The sequence below is a fragment of the Mastigoproctus giganteus genome, chromosome 9, assembly GCF_048544385.1.
Source record: "Mastigoproctus giganteus isolate SK-2022 chromosome 9, ASM4854438v1, whole genome shotgun sequence".
Taxonomy (NCBI): Eukaryota; Metazoa; Arthropoda; class Arachnida; order Uropygi; family Thelyphonidae; genus Mastigoproctus; species Mastigoproctus giganteus.
The window spans coordinates 160036609-160063846 of NC_143583.1; the positions used below are offsets into that span (position 1 = coordinate 160036609).

Below are 27238 nucleotides of genomic sequence, written 5' to 3' on the forward strand. Positions count from 1 at the left end.
GGATGACTGACTTATCTGACTGTTTTTTGTACGAGGAACATTTTTTCCAATCTTTTTTTGGGAAGGTTGGGCATCCAGTTATTCATAGTGTCGTTTGCATGAAGTTCTAGTATGGGTTCCTCATAATCTGCATTGGTGGATACGATTCAGTTTTTTTTTCTGTTTTTAGGAGATTTCAATTTTTCATTGTCAAGCGGGACCTTTGGAGTATCAGTTGGGATGCTGATTAGAGTGTTGGTCACTGCACTGGTTTTAGTTTGATGTGTGTCTTTTCCAGAGTTTGATAGTGTACTTTTAACACAATTAACTAGAGATGTGCTTTGGGGGGGGGGGGGATTATTGATACATCTGTTCGAGCTGCTGTTGAATGGAAGCTTTGAGCTTGAACTACATAAGAACGACTGGGCATAGTCAACAATCTGCTTGTGTATGCTCCTTGGAACCATAAATAGGACAAATGGCATCACTTCCATGCTTGTGAGAATGTCCATATTTCTGCCATTTAAAATGAATGCAATTAGGGATACAGGCTAAATTCACCAGTTTCAACAGCCATCTTTTACTGAAGATGGCAAATCTGGAGTGCTGAGAGTTAAAATGATGGATTGAGTTGTAATGAGATTTCCATCTTTTTTAGTCATTATACGTTTGATGCTGATTACTTTTTTAATGCACAGTTCTGGAACTAATTCCTCTTCAGATAATGTAAGTAGGTCCCACTCTGTGTTGACACCTTACAACGAATTTAAAGTATTATGCAGAATGATAGATACTGGCCACCCACCAAATGTCACTATTCTCAGCAGCCACTCGGAATGTTTTTTTCAATGGCTGTTTCAATTAGGAGGTCTCCGAATTTCAATTGTTAATTGTTTTACCATTTTTGGTGTTCCAGCAATGAATTCCAAATATCTTTGGATAACAAATAGTGATAATGTGACCACAGGTTGCTGGTGTGGGGGGAGGGGGAGAGAGAGAGAGAGAGAGAGAGAGAGAGAGAGAGCGAGCGAGAGAGAGAGAGAGAGAGAGAGAGAGAATATCACTAAAAAGTTTGGCATGTCATTGCACTGTGCTTCCCTTCAAAGCCTTTTCAGTTGATTAGAGTCATTGATATCAGACATTTCTGGTCTTGAGCTTTATGACTCTAAAGTTTTTTTGTTTTTTTTTCTCTTTGGTAGTTGTTGGCGCATCGGCTTCTGTGGCCATAGTGCACCTCCCAAGGTTTTTTGCAGTACTTTGATCCAAGCCCGAGGCGGGATTCGAACCCGCGACCTTTGGGTTGCCAGGCAGGCACTTTACCCACCCGGCTAGCCCGGTCGGCGACTCTAAAGATGGAAAATTATTCAACTCTATGCTTGCTCCTTTTAGCCCTGGGGGAGGGACTTTCTTTTCCCAGGTTACTGGCCCTGCTACGTGGAGACAGGAGTGGTGCCAACCAGAGACCAAGTGATCAGAAAAATTGGAGAGCAGTATGTTGCTAGCAGAGGGAGCAGTAATGTTGCAAGTGGGGTTAGCAGTGATGTTGCTAGAGAGGGAAGCAGTAATGTTGCAAGTGGAGGATAGTTTATGAAAAACTAGTACTTGCCCTAGGAAAAACACTAGAAAATCACACTAGAAATCGCTTGGGAACTATTGCTTATACTTTGGGCCAAGAATTTTATATTATGTCCCATCAGCTTTAAGGAATCTCCATCTTTTTTTGGCCATTGTGATTTGTATAATTATTTGTTAACATTTTGTAGACTACAGGGAGATGGTTGCTATTAAGTGGATTATTTAAGACTGTCAATTCAATAAGTTTCAGTAGGTATAGGACAGGTGAACATATGGAAATGCCAATGGAAGAGACTGTTCCTGCGAGTAAATGGATGTATGTTTCAACTCCAGTATTAAGGAGCGAGAGATTTTGCTCTTCCAATAATAATTTTTCAATAAATTTTACACGTTTGTCTTGGTGGTGAGATCCCCCTCACAGGGGATGATGTCCATTTACATCTCCCATGATAGAGAACCGGAGGTGGTAGCTCAGTTACTAATGTTTCAAGATCTACATACATATACTCTTGATTTGGGGAAAGGTAGAGTGAGACCAGTGAGAATGTAAACTGGACTGACACTCATACTGCAACTGTTTCCAAAGATGTTTGTAGTTGGAGGCATTTACACGGAATTCTGGAGTTGATTAAAATAACCACTCCGCTATGCTCCACTGGAAGGAAATCGGTCTTGTCTGTAGATACCATAATGGTTCATTGCTATGTTTACTTGTGGAGTAGGGTTAGTTTCTTAAAGGCAGACCGGATGATATTTATTAGACCTACCAGATGATATTTACGAGACCTACTGGATGATATTTATCAATCAAGTCATGAATGTTGTCAATGTTGCTGCAGAAACCTCGACAATTCCACTGTATTATTGTACACATTATATTGGCTTTGTATTTGTATCTGTCTTTTTGCAAATGGTGGTCTGCTTGTATCGTTCAGGGGTTTTCTCTTTTTTGGAGAAAAATGGACAAACATCCATCTCTTTCTCAGCATGTATTTCTAAGGTCGGTTCCTCTAAGACTTCTTTTTCATATGTATCCATATGACCATAGTCAGAGGGTTTGTCTTCTGTATCTATATCTTTAGCATTTGTGGTTGGCTGCAACATGGAAGACATGTCTGGCAGAATTGTAACTGGTGTGCTGATGGCTTGATTGGAAGGTGGAGTTGAGAATGACTTTACTAATGGAGCTAAGATTCAGCAAGCCCAATTAGCTATAGAGATGTTGGGAAGAACTGTAACATTAGTTTGAACTACAGTGGTAGCAGTGGTAATAGCAGTTATCTGTTTGTTATTGGACAGTTGCTGCAAATGTGTGTGTTACTCTAATTGGTGATATTTGTTTCTTTCCTTCAAGATAGGTAAATTTATGCTCAGTTTTATACTTCTGAATCATTTTTGCTCTTTTCCATATTTCACAGTCTTTGGAAAAAGTGGAGTAACAGTTTGGACACAGTAAAGACTGAACTAAATATTCAGTATGGATATGATCTTTAAACCTACATGAAGTACATACTGCCTATGAATGCCCAAATTTCTGTCATTTGAAGCATCTGATACGGTTAGGTATATATAATCATTACATTTCAAATATCCAGCCTTTACAGACATTGCTGGATTTGGAAAGCTGAATGTTAGTATGTTTCTGGTTGGAAGCAATGCGGCATCCCTTTTAATTAGGATTCTCTTAACCTGAATAATGTTTTGATCTGAGAGTTCTTGTTTAATTTCTTCATCACATACATGTAGAAGATCCCAATCTGTTATAACTCCTTTCGAGTAGTTTGAGGTGGCATGAGGGGACACTTCTATGGGAGTTCCTCCAAGTGCACTCTAATCAATTTAAGCAATTGATGTGATCAATTGCTTAAACTGACCACATCAATTTAAGCACTCTGATCAGAGTGCTTGTGTTGTTTCAACAAACTGGTCAACTGTTTTTAGTCGGCAAACCATTTTCGGTGAGCCAGCTGCAGCATTCTCTAAACATTTTTGGATCAGAAAAGGACAGAGCTACCTCACTAGCTGATCAGTCAAGGAATGTACTATAAGGAAGTGAGGCCAGGTATTCGGTCTGTATCCTTTTGTCTTTTAGCATGAAATGGTTGTGATCTTCTTGCTCTCTAGAATGAGATGGGACATTGATCCCACGAGTCAATATTGGTACAGTCCATCTTTGCTCCTTTCAGCCCTTGGCAGATTAACTTTTCTGCCAAGGTTTCCGCCCCTACTATGGGGGGGAGGCAGAAGCAGTGCCTGGTGTGACCAAGTGAAAAGTAGAAGGTGTTAGTAATAAAACTATGAGAAATAAAGAAAGGTGGCTTTCCTTTCTTGCTCTGTATGTGTACTTTTGTAACAAGAGCTGTTATTAAATAAATTGATTTCTTAATGAGAGGAACATAAAAGAACTATATTTCGCTTATAGAAAATCACAGTTTTTTGCTTTTTTGTTAGTTGTTGGCGCATCGGCTTCTGTGGCCATAATGCACCTCCCAAAGTTTTTGCATTTTACTCTAATCCAAGCCCAAGGCGGGATTCGAATCTGCAACCTTTGGGTTGCCAGGCAGGCAGGCACTTTACCCACCTGGCTAGCCCAGTCGGTGGAAATCACAGTGGAAGCACAAAGAAACAGCTCAGTCACAACTGCTTGGCAACCTGGGGCCTCCATTATATGATGGTTTGTTATATTTGAGGCAGGTGCTTATATTCTGCCTCAAACAGATGTTTCTGATTGAAATTTTATATTCTAGTCCACAACACAACAGTCAAAGCTCTTTACAGTTACCACAAGAGAATTAGAAAAAATCATTACATCGAAATGAAATTATATCAATAGTTCATATAATCAGAAAAGAACAAAGCAAAGTTTAAACATTTAACATAATTCTACTATTAATATAGTATAATGCAATTCAGAATATGTATTATAGTATTAAACAAGAAAGTGAAAATAGGACATTTTGCATTACTGTACAGTAGCTATCTGTAACTGGGTGGTCAAGAGTGGGAGTGCAGTAGAACAAGCTCTTCAAATAGACCAGATTACAAGCCCTTTACTGATAAATACGGTCAATCTGCCAACCCACACTGGACCAGTGTGGTAAATTATGGTCCATTTCCCCCAACATGAATCGTTGAGGAGGCTTGCATCCTACAGTAGACTGATAATGGCTGCACTTTACTTTTTTTTCCCCCCCTATGTACATGCTTACATATACACTGTGCTACCACTTTATTAGGTACACCTACCTAGTAGCGTGTTGAGCCTCCTTTAGCCTTCAAAACAGCCTAAATCCGTCTAGGCATGGATTGAATAAGATGCTGAAAACGTTGTAGGAATGGAATACCATGCAGACATGAGTGTGTCACGCAGTTCCTTGAGATTCGACGGAGGTGTAGGCCTGCAGCAAACAGCCCTTTCCAGCTCATCCCAAAGATGTTCAATAGGATTCAGATCCGTGGACTGAGTGGGCCACTGCAGCAAAGAAAAGTCATTGTCGTGTTCCTGGAATCATTCCATAGTGATTCGGGCTTTGGGCACCGGCACATTATCCTGCTGGAAGTAACCATCTTACTGAGGATAAACTGTCAACACGAACGGATGCACTTGGTCAGCAACGATGTTTAGGTATGATGTGGCATTCAGACGTGAATCTATGGGTATCAATGGACCCAACGTATGCCAAGAAAACATTCCCCATACCATAACACTGCCCCCACCACTTTGCACAGTAGTCGTCAGACATGACGGGTCCCATGGATTCATGTGGTTTTCGCCAAATTCTGAGCCTTCCATCAACATGATGCACCAGGAACTTCGACTTGTCAGACCAAGCAACTGTTTTCCAATCCTCGATAGTCCAGTGCTGGTGTTGCTGTGCCCACAGGAGGCATGCTCTCTTGTTCTTCATTGATAACAAAGGTACGTGATGTGGCAATCGGTTATTGTAACCCATTCATGACAAAGTGCGACTAGTGGTCCATTGTGATATTTTGTTCTGTACACCAAGGTTGTATTCTGACGTGATGTGTGACATTGTGGCCCATCTGTTTGCTTGCACAATTCCAGCCATCCTCCTCAAACCGCTCTCATCGACAAGCGATTTTCTTCCACAGGAGTGCTGTTGAGAGGATGTTTTCTGTTCGTTGCACCATTCTCGATACACCCTTGAAACTGTTGTGTGAAAAAGTTCAGGAGAACTGCCGTTTGAGAGAGAGACTTTGTCCAGCACGTCTTGCACCTACTACCATGCCACGTTGGAAGCATATTAGATCACTCCTTTTCCCCATTCTTGCTACAGTTTGCACGCTTAATTGAAAGTTGTTCTACTGCATTTATATGCACAGCTGTGGTCATGTGACTTGCAACGTTGTGGGACAGACCATTTGTGTGCACACCATAACAAGTGTGAAAGAGTGTACCTAATAAAGTGGCAGCACAGCATATATCAAAGCATAACCACAAACAGGGGAATTCATTTCAGTCATTAAAATAATCTGTACAGTATTTCACTGGCAGAGTATGTTTGAAGTGAGAATTACGAAGGCACGTGACAGTGGTTAATTCACTTTCATAGTGGGCTACACTTGGAGAGAAAAAAAAAACGCATACACTCTAATCCTTGATAAGTATCCTTCAACAAAACTTCTTGCTCAAATACAATAGGTTGCTCCTCTTCACCACTGCAAATTTCAGGTTCCATTACAATGAATTTCCCTTCATTCATGCATGCATATCATGAAAAGTGCAATGTCTGCATTCACTTCGGCAAAGTCTTTAAAAACACGCTTCCGTCTAAGTTCAGGTGATGACACCACATCTTCCAAACTTCCTTCACTATTGTCAGATCCTTTGTGATCCATAGACAAAGAAGCACCAAAAGCTTAATTTGCTACGTCATGGTGACAAATCCAGCATGTCATGGTAACAAATCCAGCATGTCATGGTGACAAATCCAGCATGTCTGAAATGATAGGTGATCACAATCTCATCCCATGCTGAAATACATTAATACATTTCCTGCAGAATGTTAATTTTGCATTGTTTTGCTTTCAGAATGCAGCACAATTTTGCTTAATAGCATTCTTCAATAGTTTTTCATTAAGTACTGGATTACAGCTTAATCAAATGGCTGAAGAACTGATATCATTAGGTGGCAGGTACTCAACAGTGATTGCACATAGGCCATTCACTTGATAAACAGAAGTGCAGTTACCTATAAACAGCAAAATTTTTCTATTCTCCGAATTCATCTTGTGATCTAAGTCCCTGGTCCATTCTTTGTAGAGTTTTGATGACATTCAAGTTGGTTTGCTCAATAAATAGTTGGCAATGCCTTCAAACCTTTTAAAGCATTGGGGTTTCTGGGCCTCCCCACTAATTAAGAGAGGAAGCTTCTCTGGGTCAGAAATGTTTTCTGCTAAGAAAATGGTAATATTGTTTTGTCTTTTTTCCCACCACATTTCTCAATTTTAAATGTAATCCAGTAGCAACTTAGAATAAGTCCAGCTTTATTGGCATTGAAGGTGTTGTTTTGGTCATATGTCAACAAAACATTTTTTTTAAACAATTCTCCTTCTGTTTCTTCATAGCTTGTCAACAGCTGTATTTTCTCCATACCCATTTTTGAAAGACAGCCCATGAAGAGTCTTAAATTTCTAATACCATTCACTGGAAGACTTGAAATCTTCAATATTCATCTGATGCACCAATGATTCAACCTTAGTTTTTAAAAGATTTTTGTCTACAGGAACATTTTTTCATGCTCATCATTAGCCATTCCATACCTTTTAATGATCCAGATGCTTTGTTATTATTATTTTTTTTGTTATTTTGGTTTTTAGGAGCATTAGCAACTAAGGCCATATTGCTCCGGGATATGCGGTGGTCATTCCCTGACCTTTCCGCATCCTCCGTATTTAGTGGTGACAGGCTTGAACCCCGGTCTAATCAAGAAGCGTGTGCTACGCACTGCTGCTCCTTCCCACCTGGCTACGGAGGCGCCTCCAGATGCTTTGTGAACATACTGTCACATATTTGCTAAACTCAGTCTAAACATAAGCAGAGCCACCTAACATCAGCTTTTAAATTCATTAGGTCCGTAACTGAAAAATATAACATATCTGTGTATTTGAAAAATAACACTAACCATCACCAACATTCAAAAATCAAAAAACTGACTAAATCAGGAGTTGGAAGGTATGGATAAGTATATGATGCAATGCTGCTAATTGTAAGCTCACCATAACTTTAATCATCAATATTAAAATACTTTTTGTAATATAATCATTGCAAATAGTCTAAGTAAATTTAAAAATGTACCTACATGTGATTAGAGAGCAATCTTTGTAAAAATATCTTCTGCTGTAACTCCACTTTTAAAATATTCTTTCAGTTGCTGCTTCCATTGAAAGCAAAACTGACTGAATGCATATCTAACAATGCATACCTACTGTAGTTTGTTGATTAAATAAGTTAGTAATGGCTGTGTCAGAGGAAAAAAAATGCAACAGAACGTGCAGAGAATGTAATGGAGATTATGTTCCAAAATATTGAAATAGTGAAATAATTGATGATGACCAGTTTTCCTTTAGTTTAAATTTGCATTTAATTTATAGTCATTGCAAAGTGATTGGTGTTATTGTGTAATGTGTTCTTAAAGTACTGTATTCTTAAAGTTGTCTTTTTCATGAAAGAGAAGTAATAGATATGATACAATTCTATACTATCACAATAAACTTTACATAGAAGTCATTGTATTGCAGAAGATGAGATAATCTTAACAAGTTTTAGTTGTCAACTGAAAGGAAGATGTTCACAACTCTTCTCTGAATTCAAAAAAGCATTAGCATACAAATGACTGTATCATACAGTTGTAGGTTCCTAGGGTCAAAATCATTTATTTAATGCTAACAGTATATAGGTTTTTCACAGTTTTATTATCACATATGTTTTATGTATATCTGAAGAATCAAAACCACCTTACATTTTCTTTTAAAAATGTTCCTTAATCTTTTTTTTTTCTATATTTGGCATTTTTCCATATGAGAACAAGTCCTCATATCAAAAATTATTGTAAAGTCACACCATACTTTGTAATTTGATTGCTCAATAGTTTCCCTTCTAAGTGGAAGTTTTAATGACTAAACCAATGACCAGTCACTCTCTTCTTGAATAGTACACAGTTAGACCAATAAAAATATGCTATAAATATAAAAAAAAACATTATTAAAGAAGCATGAAATAAATATGTAAGCTAAGATATATTCAAGTAAGTTACCTCAGAGAGTTTTGACAGTTTCAGACAGCTGGGTCGATGCAATTACATACCTAATTTGAATGGCATTGATAAGCAGTTGTTCTGATTCTTCTAGCTGCCCTTGATCTTTAAGAATATTTGCCAGGTTGTTCATTGCTTGGTCATAATAAGAATTAAGTCTAAAAAATAAATATCTTTTATACACACACACACACATATATATATATATATGTGAAATTATGTAAAAAAATATGGAATTTGCAAAATAGAAAAAGAGTATCAGAACAGATTAATGCCATCAAAATAATGATTGAACATTACATCAGTCTGTAAAAAATACATTACATTATTTATTAAACTGAATACCAAGGGAATTTTACAACTGATGAAATTTAATAAGAATTTTGGAATGTAAGTATTAGGGATGAAAAAATATACCTTAAAGCCATAGTGCCAAGTATTTAGGTAACCTATGTTAGACTTCATTGTTGTACCCTATAAATAAACACAAATTACAATAAAAATAAAATGATGATGTAGCAAATTACTGACTAATGGATACATTGAATGGAACATTAACTATGGCTAGCTCCACTCAATACATCCTATCAATAATTGGCTGAGGCTATCTGTTTCTGTTTACCATTTGCCAGTTTGTCTAGGTCCAAATATATTAAGCATATAATTTCAATACTCTAATATAATAATGCAATATATTTTAAATTTAGCAGCAAACGGGCAGAATAACAATTATTCTGCCAATTTACTGCTAAATTTAAAATATATCAATAATTTGCTATATCATCATTTTATTTTTATTATAATTTGTGTTTATTTATAGGTTACCTAAATACTTGGCACTATGGCCTTATAGATATATTTTTTCACCCCTAGTACCTATATTCCAAAATTCTTATTAAATTTCATCGGTTGTATAATTCCCTTGGCATTAATATTAAGATAACCCTTACATTTTATTTATATTTTAAATTTAATTTAATATATAAATTAAAATAGCTGTTTTTTTTACAATGTTCTGAGAAACATTGTAAGATGTAGTCACCAAAAATTTGCTTATTTTCAAAACAAAATAATCCACTATAAAATAACCAGAAATAACATAAAAAAAAAAACCCTTAAAATAAAAAAAAATAAAAAAAACATGTTTGAAGAGCTGAATCCAATGCTTTTTTTCTTTTAATACTTTTGGAAAAAAAATTTCTGAATACAAAAATACAAAATTTATAAGTCTATATAAGCAATACAATTGCGACATTTCCTAATAACTATTTCCTGTATGCAAATGCAGATGACCCGAAAATTGGCATATGCTTCATTATTTGAAGTTGTCATTTCTTTGTTGAATTCTTTTCAATGCTAATGATCCACCTATACCTGTTTTTCTGTGATCCAGCCTATAGGTGTAAAAGGATCTGTTAATGCTCGCTGGAGAGGAAAAGGGGAACAACACAGCAGAAACAGAATTTCATAGCAAAAAAAAAAAAAAAAAAGCATGTGTACCCTGTACGTACGAAAGATGTTTTATGTTAAAACATGTTTGACGAAAATCAGAACCATTTTAAAATTGAACAGCTAGAACCGAAGTTATGAACAATGTAATGTTTTATGTTCACACCCACTACTTACTCTACTGAATCAACATTTGAAAAAGGTTAGCAAAATCTAAGCCAATAGCCTAATTACCTATTTGGTTGTAGCCATTTATAAATAAATAAATAAATAAATTTTCTGTTTATACTCCCGCAACAACCAAATGGTCAGACGAGTTCACAAGATAGATAGATAGAATACAAGAAACAGCACCGCATTCAGTCACCAAAAATTTGCTTATTTTCAAAACAAAATAATCCACTATTAAATAACGAGAAATAACATAAAAAAAAAAAAAAAACCCTTAAAATAAAAAAAAATAAAAAAAATAAAAAAAACATGTTTGAAGAGCTGAATCCAATGCTTTTTTTCTTTTAATACTTTTGGAACCCAGGTCACTCAAGGCATATGTACTTATGTGCGCGCGGGCGCCTGACCACTAGGCTACTGTGACCTCTGTAGAATAGGATGATTGCAACAATACAAATACTTGTATTGTTGCAATCCACATTTTTGTTACATTCCATTGTTAGGTGCCACTATAGATGTTTCACATCAATAATTTTCTGATTAGAGAAAGGAACTGAATGCCACACTGCTATAGCTGAATGTTCAATGATGACGAAGTCAAATGCAGAGCATTGACAAGAGTATCGAGCAAGCCAAACCAATAAAATAAAGACGAAGGTAGCAATGAGTGCACAAGAATGACAAAGACTATTGAGATCTGTAAAAGAGAAACAGAAAATCAAGTGTTGGGTGCTGCTCCATCTAACAATGATGTACCAGGAGTATTAATTATGTACAACAGAACATTTCTCCAGTTGCGGAGTAGATGAGTTAAATGATCAAGCTCCTTTTCCTTACACAGACTACTACTTACATAAGAATGCCCGTCGAGAGTTTGAAAGAATATTTATGAAAAATGATTTCTGTATAGAACATTTGCAATCATCTATGGTTCGAAAATGAAACAAAAGAAACTAGCTGCTAAAGACACACCATTGATATGCACTACGTACCCTGATTTGATGTTGACGGGATCCTTGTGTGTAATAGCTGTAGAGGATCACTTAAGAACAAAGATCTTAAGTGTTACCTAATAGCCAAGTGATACTTACAATGGTTTTCCATATTTCTCCTAATAGTGACATATAGGATGAAACTGACTTCATTCATTTCATTTTGTTGCAGTACTCATACCGGCATACCCACAATCTTGAGCGGCGATTTCGATGTTAACTTCAGATTGGAAGAAACTAAACCGTTAATTACTTTCCTACAAATAACGTTCGATCTAATTCTAAACATTAATCCCTCAATTTCAACTACAACATTTTCATCAAAAATGCGAGATGGAATTGATGCAAAAGGCGTCATTTCTGCATCACATTTTCGTGACAGATTGGTTTTAATTCAGTCCAAAATTTAGTAGGTGCTGCCAAAGATGTTTTCACATAAAAAAAAATAAACAAAACAGTTTTTATTAGCCTTACAAAACAGTTTTCATAGATCAAAACCAATTGTCGATACAGTAGTTCTTGCAACTTTAGCTACATAACTTCTCATAATTCAGTTCCCTCAGTACTCTACGGAAATAAACCATAAAAAAAAAATGGCAATCCACAAAAGTTGTGAACAAAAGGTAGTTATTTTAGCCACAAATCTTTACACAATCTGTGCAAATTTTAGTTTAGCATAGCTAGGAAGGGGGCCTGGATGGTTAGCAAGTTTTTTTTTTCATAGTGCATCAGCAACCTATGTTGCTGATGCACTATGAAAAAAACACCTACTAGTTGGTCACTATGGATAGGGAATATACAAAATTAAAAAAAAAAAACTAGTCAAAAATGTATGAAACGCATATAAATATAAGAAGTATGTTTTAAATATTTCAAAACAAGTTAAAAAATCTTTAAATAGCAACAACTGAAACATGGTCAGTGTCATATGAAACCTGACTGAATTATAGGGCTCAGTACAGTTTAGGTTAGATTTACTATTTTTTGGGGATTAGCAACAGGAAGGTATGAATCAAGCCAAAAGTATAAAGAGAGTTAAAAATGAATTCTGGTAATCTCCGAAAGAGGTTAAGTCCCAAAAGGTTATATGAGTAAAGAGAAAAAAAGGTAGTATCTCTCTCTATACATTGAAAACTTTTTTCCTCCTAGTGATGTTTATTTGAGTCAATGATAGAAGAGGGCAGTGGGGCAATTATGTTACTAGAAAGGCACAGGTAAATAATTACATTGTTGTTGTTCATTAAAAGACAACTCCCTCCATAATGTTCACCAACCTCGTGCACGTGGTTCCTTGTCTAATAAATGACCACACCCGGCATCATTTGATGTTCCTTTGTAATGTTAGCTGATGAAGGGACCCTATATAGTTTGCATATTTGCAAATAGTGTAGTATTTTGTAAATATTTTAAATATTTGTATAGTTTGTAAATATTTTAGTTAAATATTTTAGTCCTGCTCTTTTGGATACAACAATATTTCTCATGCATTATGGAACCTGAAGCAAAAGGCCTTTTCCTAAGTGACCTATGTAAAAGCAGGTAAATACAGGTAGTCCTCGTTTTGTGCCGGTCTGATTTGCACCAATTCGCAATAGCACCAATCATTAAACACGCCATTTTTATTTATTTATTTTTATATATTTTTTTTATTTTTTTTATTTTTTATAAATTGAAAGTTTAAAATCATCAGATAAAATTTACCGGCATCATACTGTGCTGTGCTATGCACTGTTCAAGTGACTTACGACAATCTGAGGCAATTAGCAATTGGCGCATATATATCAGAGATGAAAAAGATTCCTGCCCTCAAAGTAACCACTCGTGGATGCGGGTAGTAAAGGTCCATGTGGTAAACCATTCAGTTGGTTGTTGTTTACACTATTTACACGTGTTGGAAATTTATTACGCCAACGTTTTTTATTAATTGTGCTATTAATAAATTAAATAATAATAGTGATATCCGTGTGCAGTTTTTGCCAGTTGTGTTATAAAGTTTTTAATTTAATAGAATAAAGAGATGCCATGTCTAGTAAAAGAAGTTTATTGAATCTTAGTGCAATATTCGGAGGATGGAATCTGGTGAAAGCCGCTCTAAGTGTGTAGGGCTATGAATATGCCTCCATCGACTATTACTACAACTATGAAGAATGCTAATAAAATAAAACAATCAATGCAAAGTGTTAGGTAAAATTTTTGGTGCCCAGAACCTAACTCTGTGATTTCCGATTGACTCCATTATATAAAGGGTTCAATTTGCGCCTGTCCCCCCAGGAACCTAACCCCGACGTAAATCGAGAGTTACCTGTAATTGCATAGTGATATTTATTCCACCTTGAGAATGCCGTGTGGTTGGGGTGAGTTAGAAGAGGGAGAAAAGGGTGGGGGTCACGTTGTACAAGTAGACGGGGCAATTATGTCACTACAAATGCACAGGTAAATAATTACATAGGTCATTTCTTGATTAGATATCGATCAGTGCGTTTCAACAGGTCTGTCTTTTACAGAGAAACGCTTTGACTTACTCCATCATACCTCTACATTTTACTTAAAAAAGCGTATGGGGGGTTGGCAAGCAAAGCAAGCAGGGGGAAAGCCCCTAGTATGTATTAAAAATATATATTCAGTAATTTAAATACATATACACTAATTAACACGTAAAAATTTAAAAACAGCTGACATGTTGCCATTGATGAATAAAATCTGACTGAATGTATAAGGCTCAGTCAGATTCTGCCATGGAAGTGAATCGTGTTGTGTATCATTTGCCTGTAATCTGTATAGGAAATTGACAGGCCATGATGATTTCAAGGAATTGCTGATTGGGCTGCCGTACCAGCCAATTCATTTCCCCTGATCCCAATGTGGCTAGGAATCTGACAGAAGTGGATATAAAATTTATGTTCATAAAGAGAATGTATCTACTGTTGAACCTGAGATAAGGCTAGACGTGAACTGTTTTTCAAAATCTAAAATACACTCAAAAAATTAGAGTATATAATAAACAGGCATTCCCCGACTTCCATAAATTCGACTTTATGTAACTTTTTGCCAAACCAAATGGTGGAAACATATTTTCCATCCTGTAGGAATAAATGGGGGTATCATGAAAAATGTGACCCCAATAACACATTTTCTTTTTTCTTTTCTTTTCTTTTCTTTTTTTTTTTTTTTTTTTTTTTTTTTTTTGTAATTCATTCCAAGACCTCAGAAGATGAAATTCTTACTATATAACCAGGCTATTTATCTCTCTAAAAGGTTATTTTTATAATGGAGTGCTACCCTTTCATTGTTATCATATGTTCTGTCATAAGAATCAATTTTGAATGGCTGGCTTTGTTGATATTTTTCTGAAGAACATTTCTGGAGTTCGCGACCATATAACAATAAAAACATTTGCACTTTCCGGTTTATTGGACTTTTCTGTTAGTGCATCTAATTATAAACAGGTAATAAAATCGATCTTATTGCATTTGCGATAATCCCGATAACCGGAATTGTGTGGGTTTTTATGTTATTATGGTAAAATGTGTTCCTCTTCACTGAAATCTTCAATCATATAAGAAACAAAAAAATTTTCAGAATCTTCTCTTCATTCCTATTTACTTATTACAACGATGAAAGGAAAGCAAACAACAGAAAGTGCAAGTGGTGGCAGTGATGAGGAAACAAAACAAAATTGATTTAGAAATGAAGATGAAAATGAGTTAGGTCTCTCTACTTCAACAGTGAATACTATTTCAAAAGATAGTGTGTGTATAAAAGAACACGATTGTTAAAGGATCAACACATTTAACATCAACAATGATCACAAAACAGCATTCAGGTGCTATATCGAAGATGGAAAAGCTATTAATAACATGGATGGAAAATCAGATTCAGAAGCTAGTGCCTCTGAGTCTAATGGCCATTCAAGCAAATGCAAGAAGTTTTGTGAAGATATTAAGGATAAGTATGGCAAACCTCAAGTCAAGTTTGTGGCAAGCAACACGTGGTTTAATAGGTTCAAGCATCGTGCTGGTTTCCAAAACATTAAAGTATGTGGTGAAGTCACTAGTGCCAATTCTGCAGCAGCAGAGAAATTTTGTGATGTGTTCGGAAAAACCCCTTCTAAATTGTCACAGCCCTCAACACCTCTGCAGCAGCGTACTTATCAGCTGGAGACGTTGATTCTGGCAACAATGCTCAAAAGGTAAAAGTTGCTGATGTTATGCCTGTCCCTCCCTATTTTTATAATTTTATAATTTTGAAATTTTTGTAATTGCACACTTGTAATTTTTCCTACACATGAGATAAAAAAAAAATTGAATAAGTAATTCTATTTACATATTCATTAAACATTTATTTTTTGCTTCAATCAAATTCAGCAAGCACAGTTGCGAGTGCTGCATAGGCATTAAGGAAAATTCCAACTTACGTAAAACTCTACTTACGTTAAGTTCCGTATTGTTGTTGATGGGGTTTTAAGCGCAATGGCTACTTAGTCCATATTGCACTTAGTAAAGTGGTTCATACTGCCTGTGTTGGTTGATGTAGAAGCAGTTAGAAATGGCTATACAGGCCTATTCGTTTTAGGAAGGAGAAGATTTCTGTGAGATTTGATTTTTTAGGCCATAGTGACAAAGGTTTAAGAACCTTTGTCACTATGGCTAAGTGACAAAGGTTCCTTTAAGCTTGCCAGAGAACTGAATGACACCAGTCAAGCATTATTATATAGAGTACATTCCAGAAGTATGTGTTTGTCTGTGAGTGGTGTATGACAATGATTACACTGAGAAGGGTCATTCCCTGACAAGAGGGACAGATGAGTTAAATGACTATGGCCGATTCTGGCTCTGGCTAGAATTACTTCTTCTTGTCTGTTTGCAACGAGGCTGGAAGACCATAATTTTGGTACAGGTTTAATTTGAAGTAGTTTATTATGAATTTGCATTTGAAATTGAAGAATCCATTGACCTTTACATATACTTTGCATATTCATTTTATAATCAGTGAACGGTACTAGGAAATTTATTGGGGCTGATCTGGATAGATGTTTGGCAGCATCATCCGCAATTTCATTTCCTGGTATTCCAGTATGGCCTGGGATCCAGTGGAAGATAACCTTTTGTTGATACTCTCTGAGACGTATCAACTCTGTTCTAATGAGCTTTAATAATGGGTGAATAGGCGGGGAGTTGCTTTGCAAGGCTAATAAGGAACTTTGGAAGTCTCTGTATATTATGCTCTTTTGAATTGACATATGTAAAATATTTTCTATAGTAATCTTTATGGCATATAATTCAGTCATGTAATTACTACACTCTGTTGGAAGAGATAGAGAAATGGTAATATCAGGAACTACTACTGCTGCACCAGATCCATTCTCAGACTTCGATCCATCTGTATACATTTTTGCAAAGTTAGGATAACATTGAGTATGCGCAATGTGTAGCTATCATATACTAATGTCTGATAGAGTGTTTTTTGCACTGGTGGAAATAATTGTCACAAGATGGCATGATAACAGACCATGTAGGGTCGGGATCTATAGGATCTTGCAAGACTCTATTGGTGTATATCCCAATCTTCTGCCTAGTTGCTTAAGCCTAATACCAGCAGGCCAAACTGTCTGTGGTTTGTTTCTATAGAAGGTCATAAACCGTTTCTACAGAAGGTCATAAACCAATTAGGATGGGTCATCTGGCTTTGGATGTTGATTGCATAGTTCAGCAGCAACATCTTTCTCCTGATATTTAGAGGAGGTTCATGGGCTTCAACATAAAACTTTGCACTGGAGATGTTCTGAACGCACCAATGTTCTTCTGAGAGCTGAATGTTGAATAGGGTTGAGGTGAGATAAAGCACTCTCCCTAGCAGAGTCGAAGACAGGCGTGCCATAGTCCAGTCATGATCTGATTATGGTTCTATATAAATGAAGCAGGCTGTAACGATCTACTTCCCACGTTGTGGCTGATAAAACTCTGAGTATGTTCAGTTTTTTTTGACAAGTAGTCTGGAGATGCTCAATGTGCTTTTGGAAATTTAACTTACTGTCAAAGGACAATCCTAGTAGAATACTATTAGCTATGGGAAGAGGATGGTTATTCAAGTGGAGCTCGGGTTCAGGATGCATATTGCATCTGGTGCAGAAGTGAATGGCAGTAGATTTCTGGCTGGATAGTCTATAACCATTTTGTGTCATCCATGTCAAGATGCGATTGATTGATATTTGTAGATGGCGTTCAATGTAATGCATGTTTTGAGAATGACAAGAAATTGTGAGATCGTCTGCGAAAAGGTACGAATCCAGTTTTCAGAATGAGTGCAATTATGTGATTCATTCTCATTGCAAACAAGGTGGCACTGAGAACAGACCCTTGTGGAATTCCTTCGTCTTGAATAAAGTTTTTAGAGAGGGTTCCCTGATAACAAACTTGAAAGGATCTCTGTTGAAGGAAATTTTGGATAAACTATGGCAAATTACCTTTCAGACCAAGAGAATGTAGATCCTTTAAGATGCCAAAATGCCATCTAGTGTCAAAGGCTTTCTCAATGTCCAGACAGACCATGACGAGATGTTCCTTTTTGATGAAAGCATTTCTGATATTTATCTCGGCTTTAATCATGAGATCCAATAAAGATCGGTTTCTCTGTAATCCAAATTGGTTGTTATTTATTAAGTTTTGAGACTCAAGGAATCAAGTGAGACGGTGATGTATCATTTGCTCAAACGTTTTGCTGAGACAGCTGGTAAGGGATAGTGGCCTGTAATTTTGAGGAACAGAATGATCTTTATCGGGTTTTACAATCATTAGTACATAAGAATGATGCCAGGAACTTGGGAAGTATGTTCAGAAAAAATTTGATTGTAAAATATGAGCAGCGAAGAGAGTGATCTCTGATCCAGATTTCGGAATTCCAGGGCCAGCAGCACTGTTTCTTGAGTTGGTAAGAGATTGCTGTAGCTCAAGCATGGTAAATGGTTGATTATAAGATAAAGCAGAATTGTCAGTGCAATTTAGTCTGGATTTCTCTGTAACGGTTTTACATTTTTGAAATGATTGATCACAAGCTTTACAAGAAGACAACAGAGAAAATACAATTCCCAGTGCATTTGATATATCTGTAGGATCAGAGAACTCTTGTCCATTCCAGTTCAGTAGTGGGGTGGATAAAAGTGGAAATTTACAGTTCAAACATTTTATTTTTCTCCAGATTAATCTGATATCAGTATTTTTATTAACTGATGAGGCAAATTTAATCCAAATTTCTTTTCTTGCTTTGCGTCTGATATAACAGGCTTTAGCTCTAAGCCGTTTACAGTTAATAAGATTGGAGGTGGTAAGATGTTTGCGGAAAAGGTTCCATGCTTTGTTTTTCTCTTTTTTTGCATTGTTGCAATCTTCATTCTACCAGTAATTTATTTTTCGTCTATTTCTTACTTGATATTGAGGAATGGCAGCGGACGAGGCTGTCAGAATTTGATTTGTGATGTGCTCGGTAACACTTGATGGAACAGGACTGAATGATATAGTTGTCAAACGATATGTGCGTTCTGTATTTTGTCCAGTCAGCCCTTGAAAATTTCCATTTAATTGTATTTTCTGTTGGGAGGGAACAGGATGTTTGAAATTTGCAGATTATCGGATAATGGTTGCTGCTATAGGGATCACTCAGAGTTACCCAATCTATACTTGGAAAGAGGATTGGGGACCAAATGGAAAGATCTATTGCAGATGTTGAACCTGTAGGGAGATGGATATATGTAGGAGAATCAGTATTTAGTAAAGTTAAATTCTGCCTGTTGATCAACATTTCAATAAAAATTGCATCACCCTTTATCATTTAGTATTGATAATTTTCATTATCATTTAGTTATGATATTTTCATTATCAATTAGTATTAATATTTGCTTTATAGTTATTAATATGTTTACATTAACATAACGTTTATAGGCCAACCAGAATTAAGATAGCCTATATATGCTAGCTTGATTACCTGATCCATATACACACTAATACCTATAATGTCTAAATTATGCACGTATAAAAATACCAATTAATTGAACTAATCGACCAATATTAAACCATGCATGTATAATGTCTAATGGCCCTATGTGCAATAGCACTAATGTTGCACACATGACAAAAACCATACCATACAATTCTATCATTATAAACTTTAAATATTAAGTATGTGTGTGTGTGTGTGTGTGTGTGTGTGTGTGTATATATATATATATATATATATATATATATATATATATATATATATATATATATATAATGTGATGTAAAAGTTAGGCAAAAGTAATAAAAATAAATAAATATGCATATGAAGCTATCATTAGAGGCAGCAAATGCAAATCCTCCACATGAAGCCTAATTATATCATAATTATAATTCTAAATTATATATAATTGGCATTATTTTAAATTTACATTGTTTTTATCAATTGGGTTTAATGACAAAATTATACAGGGGATTATCGACTACTTTTTTGTCTTATTATCTCTACTTTCCCTTCCCTGTTTGTTTATTTTATATTATTATTTTTTGTTTCGTTTCGCTCTGCATTTTTGCCGTACTACTGGCTGATGTTTTTATTTTAAATATCATATTTATTTTAATTATCATATATATATATATATATATACACACATACAGGCACTCCCCGGCTTACTACTTGACTCACGGAAATTCGACTTTACGCAAGTTTTTGACTGCCCGCGCAAACTTAAAAAAATCATGGAAACATATTTTACATCACATAGGAATAAATGGAGGTATCATGAAAATATTGTAATGTGAACCCAATAACACATTGTGTTTTTTGGTAATTTGTTCCAAGACCTTGGAAGTTGAAATTTTCACTATGTAACAAGCTATTTATCTCTCTAAAAAGTCATTTTTATAATGGATATTGCACTACACTTTCGTCGTTAGCATATGTTCAGTTATAAGAATCAATTTTGAACGCCTTTGTGATATTTTTCTAAAACACATTTCTGGAGGTCATTACCATAAAACAATAAAAACAGTTTGCACTTTCTGGTTTATTGGGCTATTCTGTTAACACAATCTATTATAAACAGGTAGTAAACTCAATTTTATTGCATTTACGATAATACCGATAACTGGAATTCTGTGGGTTTTTACGTTACGGTTTTTTGGTGAAAAGGGTTCCCCTTCACTGAAATCTTCAATCATATAAAAAGCATATATAAATTTTCAGAATCATCTCTTCATTCCTATTTACTTATTACAGTGGTGAAAGGAAAGGGACCAACAGAAAAATGCAAGTGCTGGCAGTGCTAGGAAATGAAATAAAATTGATTTAGAAATGAAGATTATTAATGAAGAAGTATGCAGCAGGACATAGTTTGTCATCTATTGCACGGAAATTAAGTCTCTCTGCTTCAACAGTGAATACTATTTCAAATACTTTTGCATGTATTTGAAATGCAAAAGTATTTGAAATAGTATTCACTGTTTCAAATACTTTTGCATGTATAAAAGAACATGTTAAAGGATCAATGCATTTAAGACCAACAGTGATCAGAAAACAGCATTCAGGTGCTATATCAAAGATGGAAAAGCTATTAATAATATGGACAGAAAATCATATTCAGAAGCAAGTGCCCCTGAGTCCAATGGCCATTCAAGCAAAAGCAAGAAGTATTTATGGAGATATCAAGGATAAGTACAGCGAACCCCAAGCCAAGTTCGTGGCAAGCAACGAGTGGTTTAATAGGTTCAAGCATCGTGCTGGTTTCCAAAACATTAAAGTATGTGGTGAAGTCACCAGTGCCGATTCTGCAGCTGCAGAGAAATTTTGCGATGTGTTGGAAAAAATGGGAAAAAACCCCTTCTAAATCTTCACAGCCCTCAAACTTCTGCAGCGTCGTGTGTATCAGCTGGAGAGTTAATTCTGACAACAATGCTCGAAAGGTAAAACTTGCTGATGTTATGCCTGTCCCCTCTCTCTTTTTGTAATTTTATAAATTTGAAATTTTTGTAATTTTGTACACTTCTGTAATTCTTCCTGCGCATGAGATAAAAAAATTGAATAAATAATTCTATTCACATGTTCATCGAACATTTCTCTTTTGCTTCAATCAAATTCAGCACGCATAGTTGTGAGTGATGCATAAGCATTTAGGGAAATTCTGCCTTATTTAAAACTCAACTTACGTAGAGTTCTGTGGAACACAACCCTTACATGATTTGGGAAGTGGCTGTGTATATATATATATATTTGTTTTTAGCAGATTATTTGTATTCACTCTTATTTACTTTTTAATTTATATTTAGTTATTTTTCTATATTTATATTAATAAAGTTTCAGCCAGTTGTCTCAATTTTATTGCTGTTATTGATAAAAAAAATAACTACTATGATTATTAATAAGATAAGTTAGTGTTGCAAACTAGATAATAATCTGTTAAGAAATTTTCAGTAAAGCTGAATCACTATTGGCTTTCTTAGACCCTGTGCACCTCCAAGTGTAACAGTTTCTTGGAGGAGTCCCCTCAGGGTTAAATAATTGCTTTGACATAGAGTGGCAGTTGCTCTTAATATATTCTTTAAAGGATGAATCACATCACCAAACATACTGTGGATAAACTTTCACAACTTATACACTGTGATGATAATAACACTGCAAAAAAGCCAACGAATATCACACAGTTTGCCTTATAATGGGATTATGAGCGCAAGCTACCTTGAAGAAGTGGAATTCAATGACAAAATTAAGAGTAAAACCCAACCATACAGTAACAAGCTAAGAATCAATGTAATTTCATGAGTAACATGAAAAGACAGTTTATCTCTATATCAAACAGTTATAAGTATTCACATTTCTTATACACTGCTATTGAGTTGGACATGCACTTTTTTCCTAGAGAACATTCTAGTCCATAACAAAAGACCAGATGACTAATTTGCAAAAAAAGACTGTGGTCTGCAGGATGTCTTTTTGACAATACTCTCTTCAAAGCATTATTCGCTCTACTAACAGGAAATCTAAAAAACATGTTACCACTCCTTGGTGGAACAGGGGATTGACAATTTTGAGTCATTAAGTTTTTTATGCCCAAAAAAAATTATCAACAGCATAGACATTCTTGGCCAGTTGATGATGTTAATCAACTCCAGGCAATTTATCTTAGCAAAAGACTATGTAAAACTCATTGCTAAATCAAAATTTGACACTTGGAAGAAATTTGTTCACATGTCAGCAATCAAACTCCTTGGAACTTTGCTTACAAAATTGCTAGAAACAAGATATATGCTCCTATTATTTATAATACCGTTATAAGTAATAACACTGAATCTTTTTCTTGGACACATATTGTTAATTCAATTTTGGATGTTCTCTTCTTACCTGATGATAACCCCTTTTAGATTTGCCCTCTCATAAAGATATTCAATCACTTAATCTTAATTACTTTGCTTCCTCGGTTGCTATTACTTTTATGCCTATTGAATTATCTTCTGCCATTGCCAGGATTAAACCTAATCGGTGTCCTGGTGAAGATCTTATTGAAGGAGAGTTCTTGATAAAACTTCACTCCTGCTGTCCAAATGTTCTTCTAAATTTACATAATAAATGTTGACAATGGTCTGTTCCTCCAAATTCCTTGAAATCTGCACTCTTAAGAATACTGTTGAAATCTGGCGTCTCCTAATCTTCCCCCAGTCTTACACACATCACTTTGTTATCTAATTTTGGTAAGATCCTAGAACATTTGATCTCATATAGAATCCTGGCTTTGCTTCAGGATGCAGACAGCTATTCTAGTAATCAATATGGTTTTTGTTCTAGAGTTGATGCTGAAGATGCCCTTGCTACTGTTCTGAATTTCATTAATGAATCTTCTTCTAAATACATCTTGAAAAATTTTATCGATGTTGAGGGCACCTTTGACTCTCTTTGGTGGAAGAGCACCCCCAAACATCTTAGAACTCCGAACTGCTTGACTAACCTATACAATCTTATTAAGAATTATTTTTCGGATAGATCTTTTAAGGTTACATAAAATTTTCACACAGTTTCTGAGAAATTCTTACATGGATGTAAGATGTAGATTAGATTATGTCAACTTTCCATAAAAAAACAGAAAAATTAAATCATATGTGGATGATTTAGTTCTTCTTTTATGGAACTTCTCACCATTCATTAGAAAAAAATGTGAATCGTGTTCTTCCACAACTTTCTGATTGGTCAATGCTTAACATACTTACTATTTCTAACAGTAAAATTTGCACGATGGTCTTCAAAATCACCCTTTCTCCAACTCATCCTCCTCTCATAAAAATTAATGGTAAATCTCTCCCTTTTGTAACTACCAACCACAAAATTCCTTGGATTACTGCTTGATAAATTGCCTTACCTTTCTTTTCCCATATGAATCATCTGTCTGACAAAGTTAGAAAATTTTTCTTTTATATAATTCAAATTGTTTGCATCTCCTGTTAGGAGTGGGTCTGAACCATAAGATTTTGCATACATTATACAAAGCTGTTGCCATTTATATTGCTGCAGCCTAGTTTAAATGCACTAAATTACTTACAGTTCAATCCAAGCTTGGTTAGATCTAGCGCAGTCTCCTCCTAGTATTTGTTAAGGCATGAACAACTGTCTCTACATTTGCCCTACAAGTTCTATCTGGTTCGCTACCTTCAGACTTACATTCAATTTACTGTGGACTATTTTACTTCATTCATAAAGGCCTACCTACAGAATTCAATGGAATTCAAATTGACGTATCCTCCAGTCCTAAACAATGAATTTTTTAAATTCTTCATGACTGTTGGCAACTTCAATGGTCTGTTTCCCAAAAAGTTTTAATTACAAAATTATTTATTCCAGAATTTGCATTTGTTAATAAAAACACTCGTAATGGTTTTCTCCCAGCATGTTTTCTAGCTTTCTTTCAACAGGACACGGTTCCCTAAATTTTAAACTTGCCTATTTCCATCTTTCCAACTCAGAACTTTCTCTTTGCAGTTCTGTTGAGGATTCTACTCAAATTCGTTTCTTTTGCAATTTACAATGAATTTTGTTCACAGTTACTTTTTTTATTTACAATGAATTTTGTTCACAGTTACTTTTTTTATTTACAATGAATTTTGTTCACAGTTACTGTGTCACTGGTCCTGTTACTCCTGGTCAGGAATCTATCTTTGTTTCCTCTCCTACTTTCTTTCAGTTCTTTCAGAATTTCTCACACTCTGTCCTTAAAACATGACAGTTATTGGATGAATTATAAACCTTTTATTATTTATTGACCAATATTTTAAGTTTTTAAAGAAAATAATTAATTTTCTTAAATTCATTCATAATTCCCAAATTCTTTCAGAACTTCACCAAGCTTCTCCCCTAAATAATCAGCCTGATAGCACAAATTGTATATGATGAAATTTGCCATTTCATAAATATGTTCATATTTTGTAAATAGTTTTTAAGCTTATATTTAAATAACGCCTTTGTTTTCTTTAGATTTTGTGGTAAAGTATGCTCTTTACCACCTTCAACGTTTATTTGATTCTAAGCAAAACGAACATTATGAACTCTTGGACAATAACATAACTTATGTCATTATTTTGTAAAATTTATTGTGTTGAATACCTGTTCATGTCTTGGATTGATTGGACATTTAATTTTTGGACTGCACATTTATTAACTTTAATGGTTAATTTTGACTCCCCCCCCCTCCTTTTTTTTGAATATGTAATTATTTCTTTTGTATAATGCTGTATATTTTTATATATTTTGTATTTGTATAATTTTTTTTTTATTGTGAACAGTTTGTATAATTATTTCTCTAGGGTTGCGTTATTTTCTGTATAATTCCTCTTTTTGCAAACAGTTCATTGGTGCATTTGCTTAACTATTTCAGGTTATCTAAATGGTTCCCCTATTTTTAAAGAAAATCTAACTCTAAACAAAATTTCTTTCATGTTTTCTTTTGTTTTTCTTCCTAGAGGCATATCGTCTATCAACACAGCAAAACATGGCAGAGTTGAACTGACGTTCCAGGTGCCACCATTCATCAGACAGATATACTATACACTATACGTGGTCTGCAGGATAAAAAATAATCAAAAAGATGGCAATCCACAACAAAATACATAAAGTAAGTGGCAAGATATAAGACTAAATATTCATGGGGTGAATATCTCAGTGTGAGATGAAGGATGACCTGAAAAGATGACTAAGATAAAAAGAGACAAGGAAGATTTGCATCTAACAAATGCTATATCATTTGTGCACATCAGTTCTCAGGTCTATGGAGGAGTTTCAAACAATAATCAGTGAAAGAAAAATCAATAAAACAAGGACTGCCATAGATATGCAAACAGATGCTTAAGATATTATAAAAGTTGTAAATAGTCCTCAGACATACAATTAGAATGCTAATATCAGAAAAAGTTCAATGCATTATATTCTGCAAGGCCAACATGTTTAAAGACTTCATGCAAATAACACCCCATACTTCAATGAAAACTGTTACACTTGCTTTGTCAATCACAGCTAAGTTGTTTCATAATAACAGCTATTTAGACTAAGATGCATTTAGGGCTAAAGCCTCAAGCTGTAAGCAAATTTAGACTACACACGAGTTGCCATGATATTGCACTACTTCGAATAAGTAACGCTTCACCTAAGGAGAAGACTAATGTTACTTATTCTCAGATAGGTACCACCACCCTGACGGCACCGTTTCAGAGCTATTTGGCCCTTCAAATAGGTACCACCTAGGGCTTGCATAAAAACGAGAAATTTCAAAACCGAGTTTAACCGAAGTTTACTTTTAAAACCGGTTTTAAAACCAATTTTCTCAGGCTTAGGGAAAATAATTAAAAGCTTATAACAAAGGTATTTATTTTATCTTGGGTAGATTGTACAAATCGTAATCAAATCTTTTAAACAAAGTCTATCACCTCTTATAGTAAAAAAAAATAAAAAAAATTAAAATGATCCAAAAAAGTAACCAGCTTGAGATTATACAGAATTCCAAATTGTATTCAAATCCTTTGAATAAAAACTATCTTCTCGTATAGTAAACAAAAAAATAATAAGCCATATAATAATAAATAAAAAGAACTAATGTGAAAAAAAACAGCTTGGGGAAATTACTTTACTATTTATTGCTCAGCTTTTTTCTGAAAATGATCCTTTAAAAAACACAGTATATTAAGCATTTTTCCTGATAGACTTGACCTTATTTTTGTGTTAAAGAGACCAGTGATCGAAAACACTCTCTCAGATTGGACGCTTGTTGGTTGAATGGTCAGCAGTGTTCTATAAACTTTCTCCAGCTTTTCACTTCTACTGCTAGTTGCCTCCAAAATTTTAAATTCTTTGCTGATTTCCAATTCACTCAGATATTTTGAAGGCTCTTCAGTTAATCTCTTTATTACACTATCATACTCTCGCATGAGTGTATCTCCACTATCGGAACTAGACGAGTCTTTGTTTTCTTCTAAAAGAACAGTTCGTTTATTTTCAGTTTCTTCATTCAACGCTAAGACTCCTTCGGAATATTTTGCAAATAATCTCTGATAAATCTCTTCAGCATGCTTTTCCAAAACTTGCTTACTTGGAAAATTAAAAGTTCTTGGACCTGAATCTTCTTTCTTAAACTTTTTGGGGTTGTGTAGATAGCTCAGCAAAGCCATAGTTTGGCAATTTCGTCTTGCATTGTAATGCTGCAAAAGGCTTTGGTGAAACTTTAAAGCAAATGGGTTTTCTGCTGTATCAAGCTTAGCAAGCAGAAATTCTATTGAAGACTCTGCTTTAAGTAAGTCT

The 27238-nt window shown here is 35.0% G+C and overlaps 1 protein-coding gene across 1 annotated transcript in view; it reads right to left on the reverse strand.

Moving 5' to 3' along the window:
- Tmtc4 (Transmembrane O-mannosyltransferase targeting cadherins 4) overlaps positions 1–27238 on the reverse strand; it is a gene marked incomplete at its 5' end in the record, with an annotated part of 433994 nt that overhangs the window by 156222 nt on the left and 250534 nt on the right. The window contains one exon of the mRNA XM_090380839.1: positions 8882–8989. Coding sequence (XP_090236965.1) covers positions 8882–8989 — 108 coding nt within the window. The remainder of the gene's footprint in view (positions 1–8881; positions 8990–27238) is intronic.